The following is a 15,169-nucleotide window of genomic DNA, read 5'->3' on the forward strand; positions in this document are numbered from 1 at the left end:
TTGATCAGGAGTAAAGGGAAAGACCATTTCATTTTTCAAAAAAGTGAAGTAAGAAGTTTCATAAAGAGCGCGAATGGTAGTGGGATGTAAAATTATTCATGCTAGAAATTTTCATAAAAGTGACCCGAAAAATGGCGCTAACTCGGTAACCCATGGCCAGATTTTAGTGAAACTTGTTTTATTCTGTTTCTATTCTCATTTCATTAGAAATATGGGGCTACTGCTGTAATTAAATACAGCAAAAACGGCACAACAAGCAAAGAAACAAACAATCTCAGAGTTTTAGTATATAGATTCTCCTTTTGTAAATAAATATTTGATATCGTGTGCATGGTTTTAAAATATAAGAAATACATTTTCTGTCATAAGTACATTACTAGCCCTCATTCAGTTAGTTTTGTTTGCTCTTAGACTACGTATCTTTGTAAGTGATGTGATGCTGACATTGCTCTCTTGTGTATTAGGATGGAAAATTTGATGTGGGTGGCGGAGAAAAGTTTGAGAGTTTACGAGAGCTTGTAGACCATTACAGAAAAAATCCGATGGTTGAGACGACAGGAACTGTGGTGCACTTGAAGCAACCATTTAATGCTACACGCATTACAGCATCAACCATAGAACACAGAGTCAAGGAGCTGTCTAAAGAGAACATTCAGAGCTCTAAAGCTGGATTTTGGGAAGAATTTGAGGTTGGTAACTTCATTAAAACGTAGAGGTAGTTCTGCCTGTTGAATTCTTAGTATGTGAGGAATTTGGATGTTAATAGATCCTTAATTCTTGTAAAATTGAAAATCATTTTATCTAAAAAAGTAAAAAAAAACAACAACATAACCTCTAATGTCGGGTGCCATTCCGGTGATGACTAGCTGCCTTCCCTCTAGTCTTTCACTGCAGTTAGCCCTTGTGTAGCTTTGCATGAGATTAAAAAAAAACCTTATCAAAACCTATTTTATAACATTAAATTATAGGTTAGATTGCAACTGTCATTTCATGTATTTCCCTTTAAAATTTTCAAAACAAGATGTTAATGTTTCAAATTTTTAAAAATATTGTGAATTGGTTTTGTTTCAATTAATTTTTGTTTTTGTAAAGTATTTGCAGCAACAAGAATGTAAACATTTATATAGCAGGAAAGAAGGTCAACGCCCAGAAAACCGAGCCAAAAATCGCTATAAAAATATTTTACCTTGTAAGTAACATTAGTTTGTTTGTCTCTATCAAAGTTAACATTCAGACTTTTAACTTCAAAAATCTGATTGTTTGTCTCTATCAAAGTTAACATTCAGACTTTTAACTTCAAAAATTTGATTGTTTGTCTCTATCAAAGTTAACATTCAGACTTAACTTCAAAAATCTGATTGTTTGTCTCTATCAAAGTTAACATTCAGACTTTTAACTTCAAAAATCTGATTGTTTGTTAACGTTCAGACTTTTAACTTCAACAATCTGATTGTTTGACTCTATCAAAATTAACATTCAGACTCTTATCTTCAAAAATCTGATTGTTTGTCTCTATCAAAGTTAACATTGAGCTTTTAACTTCAAAAATTTGATTGCTGTTATTCTGAAATATGCATAGATTGTATTAATTAAAAGACAAAGCTGATTTGTGAGTGATTACAAAACAACTATAGATATACAGAGTATAAATAAGATCACAATTAATTTATCTGTGCAAAATAGTCTTGAATGTAATGGATATTATGCTTCAATTTTTATACTGTCTGAAGACTATACAAAAAAGTAATTATAGGACTTTTATAACTTATCCTCAGTTGATCATACTCGGGTGATTCTTCGAGATGAGGATCCAAATGTGGTCGGCTCTGATTATGTAAATGCTAATATCATCCAGGTGAGTTGTAAATAGAAAACAGTAAGAATACTTATAAAACACTAACTTTACTTGGAGTAAAAATAAATAAGTTTCTAGAAATAAAAGTATAGTCCTTTTTAAGAGTGAAAAACACAAAAACTGATGTTTTTTTTTGCACAATGAAAGATAACATCTTTATTATTAGTTACAGTCGACTAGTTTTGGTAACAAATCATCAGGGCTAGTGTCTAGGTGATGATGTGTTACCACAACTAGTTGGTTGTAACTAACAATAAAGATTTTACCTTTCATTGTGCCAAAAAAACATCCATTTTAGTGTTTTTTTTTACTACTTGTATAGTAGCACAATGTGCCTGAAAAGAAACTACAGTCCTTGGCTTTTGAATAAAATATTAAACCTTTGTACATTATTGTACAAGTGGACTTTTAATTCATCACATCCTTCAGTAATTCCTTCAGTACGTACTTGATGATAGTTTCTTTTCTTCTTTAAACCTAAAGTATTATTTTTTCTTATCTACCAATAACAGTGGACCTCCTCTGTTTTTTTGTTCTTTTTTTTAATGATCTGGATAGGATAGAAGGTTAATTTATATTCAGGAAGAGACCATTGTCCTTTCTCTATGTTTTGTGAGAGTTTCTGCAAATGAGAATGTCTGTGAATATAAGTTTTATTCAACATACTGTATACTCATGAGGGGTGATAACATTTCCAATTATTATTTTAAAAACTTTAATAGTTTGGCTTTAATAATTCATGTCTTCGAGGCCACAAAGCTATTGTATTGGTTACTAAATATTTTGACTTAATTCACAACATTGTTTTTTAAAGAGAAAATTACTCCAAACTTGATATTCTATTTCCAGATGACTAACTTTTCACAGTTTTAAATCTTAAAGTATATTTAAGAACATCAAATTTTATTACAAACTATGTTCTCAGCATTATTATTATGGTCACCCGTTGATCCAGTAGCAGTCTCTGGTTATTTTAGCCTGTGGTCTTCTGACCCTTAGGGTTCTGTGAGCATTCTAAAGGTAATTCTGTCAGCACTGTAAAAATTGAGTTTTCATATTATAGTTAAAAAAAAGTACAATTTTTGATTAAATTAAAAGAATGTTTTATTTGAAAATTTTATTAACTTGTATACTTATTTGTTATTGCCACTTTTACACGCTGCAGGATCAGCTTCTGCAGATAAACCTCGGTTCATGAAGGGTCCACGAGATAAAAAAGGTTTGAGAACCATTGGTGAGTTCATCTAGATGTGAAGTTAATTATCTGACGTTGTTTAATAATTAATATGTACCTCTACTTTGTTACCAGGCAGAGGATGACGGCAGCCCAGATAATGGGAAAAAGTATTACATAGCTACCCAAGGATGTCTAGCAAATACAGCAGAAGACTTCTGGAGGATGGTAATTCAAGAAAATACAAGGGTTGTTGTTATGACAACAAAAGAAGTTGAAAGAGGAAAGGTATATAATTGTTTCTTTTGTTATTGTCTTATAATAATAATAATAATAAACCAATACTATCACTTAAGCAGAGAACTGTATAATTTTTGTATTTGAGATAGAACTGCTTTGTAACACTGATATGTTTATATTATTGTTTTAGAATAAGTGTTATAGATACTGGCCAGAAGAAGGGCAAGAAAAGGTGTGGGGGAAAATAACTGTAAAGAGTTTAGCTGAATCATCCACAGCCGACTATACCTTACGGGAATTTCAAGTGTCCAAAGAAGACCAGGTAATTGTTTTGTTCTTCGTGGAGTTTTTTAGTAGTCATTTTTAAATAGAAGATTCATCTTTATTATCTAGTCAACAACAATACTTAGCAGTGAAAAATATTCTGCAACACATTTTAATGGTGTAGACAAATTACTGGTTCAAAGTATTGTAGAAAATATTGTTGCCTTTAAATGTGCTGATATTTTAAGAGCTGATTGAATTAAATAAGATTTCTTGTGTAGTTTTAAACTTACAATTTTGTTGATGTTGACTTACAAAATAAATTATTTGTGTAGTATATTTTCAGTTTTTTTTTTTAAAAAAAGGATAAACTTGATGAAATTTAGGTGGGGATAAAAAATCAATAAAACTAGTTGTATTTTTAATGACATCCACATATTTCTATAGGTATGGATGGTATGTTAATGAGAAGAAAAGTGGTTCTGAGTTACAATTCAAGTGCTTGTCACACACTGGGGTAAAACATCAAAATTTATAACTTTACATTTTCCTCATTTTCAGTTTATTTGCAACCATGAAAAAGTTATTTCATGTTGACTAGCTAACAGGGAGACTTTTATAACAGAATTGACATTTTTAAATTTACTCTCATATTTATGCTGGAAGACAAATAAAAAATTTAATAATTCCCATGTTGAAGTTAATTTTGGGATGAAAAATAAGTTTGAAAAGTGTAACTTTGTCACATAATGATTAGTTTTTTACGGTATTAATTATTTTCAACTTATTGTAAACTTTAATTTGGTTTCATGGCTGTAAGTTGATCTGATTCATACAACTTCTCATAAAGTAAAACAAGAAGATCTTAAGATAATTTGATTGATAAACAACTAATTGTTTGGTTAGTAATTTTTAAAAGTACTACAAACTGTTTGCTCAAAATTAGAATAACGTTATTTCAATTTATATAAAGAATTAAACCACTTTTATTGGTTATTTGGTACGAGGAATGGATAGTATTATCTTATGATTCTTATTTCATATGTGTGATATTATTTTTCCTTAGTGTAAGTCAATTACCATATATCAGTATCACTTCACTGCCTGGCCAGACCACGGTGTTCCCTCTGATCCTGGTTGTGTTCTCAATTTTCTTCATGATGTCAACCGTCGACAAGACTCTATACCTGATGCTGGCCCTATCGTTGTCCACTGCAGGTAAGATATCGCTAAATAACTATATACTTTAATTAAAATACCTGTATTTAAATTAGATAAAATCTACAGCTTAATAACAATGTTTTCCTACCAAACAGTAACCTTATAAGAACCTATCAGATGTTTTATGCTTGTTCAAGATCTAAGTTAACTTATTAAATCTATTTTATTTTCATTATTGAAGAATTAATGACAGCTTTTCAAATTCGAGATTATTTTTCTATTAATTAATGCATTACAGGTATGAAAATACAACGAGTCACTATTACATTGATAGTTTTTGTTTTTACAAATTTGAAAATTTAACTTTTCATTGAGCATTTTAAGCTTTTTCGTAGTTAAGAATATCGCAACAGACAATAGTGCGTTTGATAATAATTAAAAAAATCCTAATATTAGTCTAACTGTATTATCAACAAACAAAATCACATATTTTGTTAGAAAACAAAGCTAAATTTTACCTGTGCATACACATCTGATCCAAATATCCAAAACAGTGGCAGAGGTGCGTTTGAATTAGATCAGATTTCATTGTTTTACTGCAGTTGGTCACGTACCTTTCCCTGTTACGATTCCACTTGATGTATGTTTACCTAAATCAAAAGTTGGGGGTAAAGGAGAAACAAACTTATAGGTCAGATCACTTACTAACTATTTACAGTGGGATTCAGGTGTGCGTGAACTGCACTGGCATCGAACATGTGCATCTTGTTCAGTAAGATTGTTTTTCTTTGTTTTACTTAAGTGTGTGCAGTCTCTGGAACTTGTGTAGGTGTAGTATACACACCAGGCAATGGAAAGTATAATTGACATCATTGTTTATTTAGATCACCTATTTAGATTTCATGGTATGCTTGTGAAGAATAACTACTGTAAAAATTTGTGTTCAATCCTAACTTTTCAAAACAATATTTATAAGTTTGTAAAAGAATGACTTAGTAAGAAAACCTTTCATGATGATAACAAATGTTGAGAAAAAGATAATGCAATCCTCTTTTGATTAAACTATGATCTCACAGTTTAGAACATTTTAACAAAGCTTCTGTAAGCGAAGTCTCTCTACAAAATATTTTAGGTTACTGCCTCGTGATGACCCGAACAAATGTGGTCAAACACGTCGCACAGTATCTTTGTTTTGCAGTAATAAATAATTGTGGTTTAACAGGTGTATTACTTATATTACTTAAAAATCGTAAACCAATTAGATTGTGATGTTACTAGTGAAGCTTGTACATCATAAAAGATATTTTATATGAAATAAATATTGTTTTGAATCTTCTTCTTTCAGTGCTGGTATTGGAAGAACTGGAACTTTCATTGTAATAGACATGATTGTAGACCAAATACGAAAACAAGGTAAATTAATTTACATTACTATTGTTTACTTCTTTCCCCACCCAAGTAGCTCCACTGTTGTGGTTACACCAGGGCTAAACGTCTTTACTGCTACTTGCATACGAGTATAATCAGAATTTTACTATTCCCACTTGTTTTGCCCTGAATGATTCAAGATTTTTATTTTTTACATGTTTTTAACAGTTAAGTCAAGCTATTTTATTTTTTTTTTGGTGACTAGAACACAAACTATGGTTATGATATTTTGTTTAATAATGGCTGGAGACGGCTTGAATGGGTAATGAAGAAAAACTTTAATGTAAGTTTAACATAACAGCAAATGTACAACGTTTCGACAAGGTTTTGTCATCATTCAAGCCGTCTCCAAGCAGTATTAGTCTCAAAGTGGGTTCCTCGTTATCGAATTTGATATTTTGTTTGTATTTGAGTAATCTTTTCACTGACTGTACAAGCTCGAGGTTGCTATGCGCTATACTTAATGTTAAATTCCTACTGAGATTAAAAATTAAAATGTATCTAATAATGGTTATAGCTAATTAGATATACTGCTCTTATGTTATTACTTATAATACTTAGAATGCATTGTTTTATTAGCTGGTATCTTTGCTGTTAACACTGTTTTCAGCCTTAAACTAAATAATAAATCCTAACAACCCTATGTTATTTACATTATGTTTCCAAAATATTTAGGGTTAGACTGTGAGATTGACATCCAAAGAACAATCCAGACAGTACGGTCTAGACGGTCTGGCATGGTGCAGACAGAAGCCCAGTATAAATTTGTTTACCTTGCCGTTCAACATTACATTGACACTTTACAACAAAGGATGCAGGCCGAACAAGTTAGTAGTTTGATTCAATGCTATTGTTTTATCTTAGCTGTCTGTCATTGTGGTGCATGACTTATTGATTGTACGAATTACTAGCCCTCAAATTTATGTTATTCGCATGGTTATTTTGCAATGTTAAAATGGTAATTAAATTCTTAGGACACCTTGCACCCGCTGTACGATCTGGATGGCTGAACAAGTCACTAGACTTAGTATAATGTTTTATTATGAGGAAGTTAGCATCTTCGTGTGTTTCCCGTGTCTGTCAGAAATCTTCTCTTTAGATCTCTGATAATCAGTACTTGTTACCAAGTTCAGCTCACTCTTGAGTAGAATGATATGTTAGCTCAGGAATGGCCAACTTTCTTTGTGCTTGTGGGCCAGTTTCTTATAAAGACTGCTGTCTGGGGGTTGAAACTCTGTGGCTGGGTAAAGTATGTTTAGAATATTTACTTAATTTCAATTTTGATTCCTACTATTTACTATAGTTAATTATATGGTTTTAAATAAACAGCAGAGTTAAACATTTGAAGAAAGTTGTCATAATCATCATGGGACTGGTTTGCTTGGTCATGGTTTTGTTTTTCCAGTTTTTCCAAAATGAAATATAATTTGGGGTTGGAGGGCAGATAAAATACTTCACCGACCAGATCCGGCCTGTGAGCTGCTAGTTGGCTATCTAGAAGTTAGATCCCACTCAGTACTTCACCGACCAGATCCGGCCTGTGAGCTGCTAGTTGGCCATCTAGGAGTTCGATCCCACTCAGTACTTCACCGACCAGATCTGACCTGTGAGCTGCTAGATGGCCATCTAGAAGTTAGATCCCACTCGGTACTTCACCGACCAGATCTGGCCTGTGAGCTGCTAGTTGGCCATCTAGAAGTTAGATCCCACTCGGTACTTCTACCATATTGAGGTTATTGGTTCGTATTTCAATTTTTAATGAATGATTATTTTTTCCACAAGTGACTTTATAATTTTTTTATTAAAATCCAGGTATTTCTGTTTTTCTACATACAAGTTCTTAGTTCCTGTGTGAGTGATGAAGACTTCCATCCCTCCAAGAGTTCTTTCTTATCTTAACTCCACCCTTTCTCGCTTTGTTCCTTATGTTTTTTCCCAACTATTAAACACTAGGGTTTTGTATAATTTGACTTGTTTTTGTCACGTTATTAACGTAGAAAATTCTGTATGATGCATATATATATTCCACATTATAGATTTTTGATAATTGTTAAGATATACTATTAGTTTGTTATTAACAATGATCTACAAGTTTAAATATCTTTTGAACATTACTTTATCTTGTACAATAAGTTCTGATGCGTGAGGAAGATGGATATTATCTTTAACCGTGGTTAATTGATACAGCTGATTTTTGGAAATGCTAGTGTGGCATTAGAAAATACCATATTTATTCGATAATGGGTAATATTTTACGTACAGTGTTTTCATTTTACTTATTTACTGAGTATTGTGGTATGTTAGACACATGTATAGGCTGAGTACTGTGGTGTGTTAGACACGTTTAGAGGATGGGTATTGTGGTGTTACATACATTTAGAGGAATATTTATTCGATAATGGGTAATATTTTACATACAGTGTTTTCATTTTACTTATTTACTGAGTATTGTGGTGTGTTAGTCACGTGTATGGGCTGAGTATTGTGGTGTTACACACATTTAGAGGAATATTTATTCGATAATGGGTAATATTTTACGTACAGTGTTTTCATTTTACTTATTTACTGAGTATTGTGGTATGTTAGTCACGTGTATAGGCTGAGTATTGTGGTGTGTTAGACACGTTTAGAGGATTGGTATTGCGGTGTTACACACATTTAGAGGAATATTTATTCGATAATGGGTAATATTTTAACGTACGGTGTTTTCATTTTACTTATTTACTGTCACTTTAAATAACTTTGTAACGGCAGTGTATGGTTATTTAGGTTCCATTGATATTTCATTTTTAGAAAAGTTTATTGATGGGACGGGAATACACCAATATAAAATATACCACTGAGGCAGCGGGTGGCAGTGATCCAGCCAAGACTCTATCCAGGTCAACAAGTTCACTCTCAGGACTCGCAGTTCCTTGTTTATCACCAAGTCCTACATCAGTTACCCCAATTCCAGCCCCAAGAAATTCAGAGGTGAAGAAACCCCCTGTACCTCCCAGACCAAGTATGGAAAATATTTTACCCAGGTAAGTGTTCATTCTCACGTGAAATTATGGCAGAAAGTGTTAGAGCTTTGATAAGTAATTATAAGTTTGTTTATTATTATTTTTAAATATATATATATTCTGTGATGGTACTGCACTCCATTTTTAACAGGTGTATTTTTAAAGATCAAACCCATATTGATGGTGTAAAATGCATAACAAATACTACTGTATGCCTAAAGTATCCTAACATATCAGTTAAAAGTTAGAATCCAAAAATTATTTTTTTAAATTTTTATTAACCAATAAATGTCTAGATGTTGATTCAACTTACCTTACTTGATGAAATGTTTTGTAATTTGAGATGAACTTTTTGCATAGGACCAGTATAACCATTAAGTCATGGGTCCATAAGCAGTCTGATGCACAAATACTCCAGTAAAACATGTTTAGTAAGATATTGGGGGTTTGGACCCCATCAGTGATTCTAGGTGTAAAGAAATTTTGTAAGGTATAATTGCTCATAAGGAAAGAAAAAGGGTAGTCTTTTTTTGCCCCGAGTGGCACAGCGGTATGTTTGGGGACTTAAAACGTTAAAAACCAGGTTTTGATACCCATGGTAGGCAGAGCACAGATAACTCTTTGGTCTCCAGGTGGGATAGCAGTATATCTTTGGATGTACAATGCTAAAATAAGGGGTTTGATTCCTCTTGGTGTACAAAGCAGACAGCCCCGATGTGGCTTTGCTATAAAAGAAAAAAAAATTTTTTTTGCCCAGCATTGATATAATACGTTTTTTTTGTTTGTTTTTTTACCTAATTGGCATACCAAAAAAATAAAATGCTGAACAATTGATTTTAGCTAGGCTGTTTGTTGACACTAGGATTATAATTTCAGTTTTATTAACATAAATAAATATAAAACTTCTTAAGATACAACCTAGTAATCAAGAAACAGTTTAGGTAAAAATCTCTTCTCAATCGAATTAATGAAAACATTACTAAATGCTTCTAAAAAAAAACCATGTCCAGCATGTAAGAATTTAAAAGGGTGTGGTGTGCCCATTGGCTCAAAACATGTTGCAGCAACCTTCTCATACGAGATAATACAACACTACCGTTTCCCGTTAGTATGAAGGGGAGCGTACTCTGAATGTAAAGCCAAAAGTGATATCTTTGTTTCATGAAATCATGATTTTACAGCCCCAAAAACATTGCAAGTGCAAGTTGTATATCAGCTAGTAACTTGTAGACCATATGGTTGATTTCTGTTAAGTCACCAAACAAACCATTATTTGAGCAGGACTTGAAATCATGTTGGCTGCATACGGAAAGTTAATCCAATTTACAGGGCAATGTTGTGTTACCTCACCTACCTTGGACAATACTAGTTATTAAAGTAATGTGGGATCTTGTACAGACTGGCGATGGCATTTATGTTTTGGTTTTTACTATTAGGTAATCTGTTGCTTTCCAACCTAGGTGAATCTCTACATGCACGCTTATAAATATTTTATATAATTATTACTTGTCTTGTACCAAGTATAGGCCAACACCTAGACTTAAACATTAGTAAAACAATGCATTTGCCCTAATGCCATCCATGTCTTAGATGATCAAGACTTGAAAGTTGGAATTTTAAGCTAAAGAATGCTTTATGTTAAGTGTCATTCTACAAAATAGTTGTAATGTTGGGTGTTTGTTGAGAGGGAGAGAAAATAACTGGGTACTTACAATTTTGTTAAAGTGGTGGTGGTGCTGGTACACAAATATTTTGATAACCGTGTTTGTTTGCACCTAAAAAGTTAATTTCATGCCCTGCTGATGAATATCTTACTTTAATAATTTGTATTGAATATTCATTTTTAAAATCATTTATAAAAAAAAACAGAGAGAGAAAGAGAAAGAAAAAAATTAACCAAAAATTGTCCTCCTGAAACCCATAAAATCATTAATTAAGATAGTACTTAATAGTAGGGATCATGAAGGAACAAAATGGTGGCCATAAAAATCGCTCGTTTAAAGCCACCTTTAAATTGTCTAAATATTAACAATGACTATTTTACAGTATTAGCTGAGTAAAACTAGAGCTTATTATACCTATAAAGCTGCCTAAATCGCTACATATATGTTTATGGAGTGAACCAAAATTTCACTATTTCAATGAATTTTAATCTAGATACGTCGTTGACTTTTCCAGAGAAGCGTACAAATAAATGACGAACCTTATCACAGTAATTTTTTCACAGAACTCTTCTGTCTGGGGTCCCAATGATTCCTTTCTTATACCAAAAAAAGATACCAGCATAAAATGGGTGATGCTCCACTTTGGGCATATAATTTGGGTAGGTTGGTAGAGATCCTGATGAATAATAAAATCGAATTGGGTACATGCGTGTCCCATGTTTGGTATTGATATTGCACAAAAATAAAGCTATTAAAAAGGAAACAAACAAGTATAATAAAATTATAAAGACAAGTAGGGATCGACACATACATAAACTAGCTAGCTATAGTAATATATAAAGTTTTAATGCTACAAAAAGTATTGAAACAAAAACATCAAAACTACAAAAACTGAGTTACTTAAAATTAAAAAAAAAATGATTCCTTCTTTGGCTCAGACTAATATATCTAGTGATTTACCAAATTAAAAGATAAAATACTTTTTGTAGCATTAAAATCTTATACATTACCATAGGTTACATATATATTAATCCCTGCTTGTCTTTATAAAAAATTTTATTATACTTATTATAATTTAAGATGTTTTAAAATGATGTGATAATACACTGGTTTGTATAAAAGTTCTAAGATTATCCTTTTTTTTTTTAAACAGGGGAGAGGTTTAAGGAATACAGATAGGTGTAATATCAAACAGCTTACTACCAGCAAGTGCTTGCTTTGCTTTCCTGGAGCTTAGATTCAAACTGCTTTCCTAGAAAAGAAAGGAGACATCTAATAAAAATTGAAGATTTATAAAAAGGAGATTTCACATTCTTCCATTGCAGTATGTGTGTAAATAAGAAATGATCGAAGACACGAATTTGAGCACAGCGTGTAAAGTTGCTTTATTTTTTACACACCCGATCTCTTAAAAGTATGTCTGTGTACCAGGAGTTTTCTATTTATTTATATATACATATATATATTTTTTTTTTGCTTCAGCACAAACCGCACTGGCAAAAGTTTTAGATGATGTCTGAAGACTTAGTACTAATCCTATCAGTATGAAGCTAAATGGATTGGAATAAAAAAAGTAAAAGTTTAGTTGTAGCACTTTTAGTAACTGTTAAACGTAGAAACGTGTCTCGGTGCTTCGAATTTGGTAAAATTAAACGTAATAAACACACACAATTTTTATTTTGGAAGAAATGTCTGAAATTGATAAATATCAAGTGAGTGTCAAACTTTATGGGATGGAATTGCAGGCTGCTTGTTGTACCTGTTGTGTTACATGCCTATCAGAATAGGATGTAACTCTAAGAAGCCACCTTTCCGAGCACCAGGTTAGATGTATTAGTTAGAATTAAAGTGTATGGTAGTCATACAACCTATGGGAAAAAAACTGTATCATTGTATATTTCATCAACTGTATATCCTGTTAATATCAGTTAGTTTTTGGTTATGAAATGAAAAAAAAAGAAAAGAAAAAAAAGTCAGTTTCCATTGGTATCTATACCCAAGGGAACAGTTTTTTTTTCCAAACTCTGATAAGCTGTAAACTTGAGAAACAAAAATCAGATTTTATTCTTTTATACATTCTGTAATGAAGCATTGGGGTCATATTTGCATGATTGAATGATGTGCTTCAGAATGTGAAAAACTTTTTTCTATATACTGGATATTACTATCTATATTTCCAGCTACACTTGATTGTGAACAGATCTGCTTATTATAAGATCCTTATTTTTGCCAACAATTTCATCACTTCCTGCAATATGGATATATCCATTGAAATGTATTGTTAGAAGACAACTGTATAAGCTTAGCTCGACACGTTACATTGTTTCTGATAATTATCAGAGCTCGTTGATATGTCATTTACTCGTCAGCTTTGGTGTTTTCACATTTTCTTCTGTAAGTAATTGCTCGATATTCTAAAATGTAGGGAGTAAACTCATTCAAACTACTGTCTAGTGGCCGAAGAAGATTAGTCTCAGATCTATGTTGCTACTGGTCAACAATGGACTAATGTTTGCAATTCGTGTGGTTTATGGGGTGACAGTTTTGGAAACTAAATACAACAATTGAACTATCTAGGTGTAAGTGTTTTGTTTTTCTTATTGGGCAAATTTTTTAAAAGGGATCTTTTATTTTTATAAGAAATCCTTATCAGTTTAACAAAGTAGTAATAACATGAAAAGTTAATTATTAGTGACTTAATTATAAATTAAAAACAACTCATGTCAGAATTGTCTGCCTAACTAACTCCATAAAAAAAGAACCAGGTGGCTACTCATACTGGAAGATTTTTGAAAAATATAAAATCAGAATTAAACGTTTTGAAAACAAAATTCTGGGGTCAAATATACAACATTGGAAAGACAAGTTTTAATTTAAAATATTAATTACAACTAATGTCAATTAAAAAGCTATGTTTCTCTTCTGTAGCTTAAGTTTTAATTAATGTGAGCACAATTTAATTTTAGTGGGAACCTTTGTTCTTTTGAAATTTTTGTTGTTGTTGTTGTCACCATGTTATTGCTTATAATTTCTGTTGTAAAAAAGAAAAAATATTTAATTAAGATTAGACTGTTTTAAAATTATCAACTGAATTGTTATTGTTATCAATCTATACATAGCTCTTGTTCAAAGAATTTACATTTTGTTATTTGTGGGTGTAAAAGTTTAAATTACTCGTAGATATTGATTACTTCTGAGTATGGAAAGAAATACTGAGTTGATTTTGAGGGAGTCGCGCATATTCCTGAAATTTACTAACTGCGGAAATCTAGAACATACAAACGAATATTAATAGTATACTTAAAACCCAGACTGTATACACAAATATACATAATTTAATTCACAAACCTTCAGTCATACACACTCACACAGGAACAAATGTATTTAAATTAATGCAATGATGATATTACAATATTTCTGGAAATTCCCAGCTTGCCTTTCGAAAGTGCCCGTGTTATACTGTTTTCGTTATTTTGTATCAAGACTTATTTAACCTACATAATTTTCTGACATCATGAATTACAATATTGGTTTTATCTATAATTAGAGCCTGTAAACTCATTGACTGCTGATTGGCCGTATAGGGTATAGTCTGCCTCCAGCAGCTGAATGCAAGTGTGCCGTATACAGGGTACAGCTTACGAATTTTTTTTTGTGCGTTTAAAGCAGCTGTAGTCAAAGGGTTAAAGTTTGACTATCAGTTCTAGGAAGAAAATATAACATAATAAAAAAACCTTTATTATATATATACACACACATTAAACACAGTTTTAGTTGTTGACAGTATTAATGTAAGCCATGATTTCTTTAGCAATCTGTGTACAAGGTATTCTACACTTCATGTGGATTTGATGATAACTAAACAATTTAGATGTTGGTCAAGAATTCTTTCAAAAATTTCATATCCCTGATAACAATAATTTGTGAATATATATGTACATCAAGAATACACAATCAGAGCCTGGACACATTTGCAGTCATTCTTTTCTTAGTTTAAAACATGGCAGTAAATCGGGAGTTGGGTATCCTGGGATGGTCAGTTTCCCGTCATCTGCCTCACTGTATAATTATGCATGCTTAATGAAAGAAGAAAAAAATTACCAAACCTGACTGAGCCAAAGAACAGGGTAGGAGGGGTCATTAAATCCTAGAGGCATAGAATTTGATTTGGCGGGAAGATGGGACTACCCCAAGAAAAATCAACTCGCTGGCCGAGCCCCGAGAAATATACCAGATTAGTTCCTGTGTTGGAACCTAATCTGGAAAGAAAGCTTCCTGCTTGTTTTGTTCAGTTTATTTGAGATATAGTTTTAAGAATTTTCTCAATATTTCCCACAATGCTGAGCTTCCTGCTTGTTTTGTTCAGTTTATTTGAGGT

General features: G+C 32.0%; 1 protein-coding gene across 5 annotated transcripts in view; it reads left to right on the plus strand.

The window, feature by feature from the left end:
* LOC106462655 (tyrosine-protein phosphatase non-receptor type 11-like) overlaps positions 1 to 15,169 on the plus strand; it is a 35,040-nt gene that overhangs the window by 12,862 nt on the left and 7,009 nt on the right. For 3 of the 5 annotated variants that reach the window (XR_002611324.1, XM_022389975.1, XM_022389976.1), the window contains exons 5-13: positions 465 to 689; positions 1,093 to 1,189; positions 1,776 to 1,855; positions 3,165 to 3,317; positions 3,460 to 3,591; positions 4,600 to 4,751; positions 6,040 to 6,107; positions 6,798 to 6,949; positions 8,916 to 9,148. Coding sequence is in view for 3 of the 5 variants with exons in the window: in XM_022389975.1 (XP_022245683.1) it covers positions 465 to 689; positions 1,093 to 1,189; positions 1,776 to 1,855; positions 3,165 to 3,317; positions 3,460 to 3,591; positions 4,600 to 4,751; positions 6,040 to 6,107; positions 6,798 to 6,949; positions 8,916 to 9,148 (1,292 nt within the window). In the remaining 2 variants the exon portion in view is untranslated. Of the gene's footprint in view, positions 1 to 464; positions 690 to 1,092; positions 1,190 to 1,775; positions 1,856 to 3,164; positions 3,318 to 3,459; positions 3,592 to 4,599; positions 4,752 to 6,039; positions 6,108 to 6,797; positions 6,954 to 8,915; positions 9,149 to 11,944; positions 13,790 to 15,169 lie in introns of those variants that run through there. The other 2 variants (XR_002611325.1, XM_013922599.2) reach the window with 2 other exon arrangements.

This window comes from Limulus polyphemus, unplaced genomic scaffold (genome assembly GCF_000517525.1).
Source record: "Limulus polyphemus unplaced genomic scaffold, Limulus_polyphemus-2.1.2 Scaffold1217, whole genome shotgun sequence".
Lineage (NCBI taxonomy): Eukaryota > Metazoa > Arthropoda > Merostomata > Xiphosura > Limulidae > Limulus > Limulus polyphemus.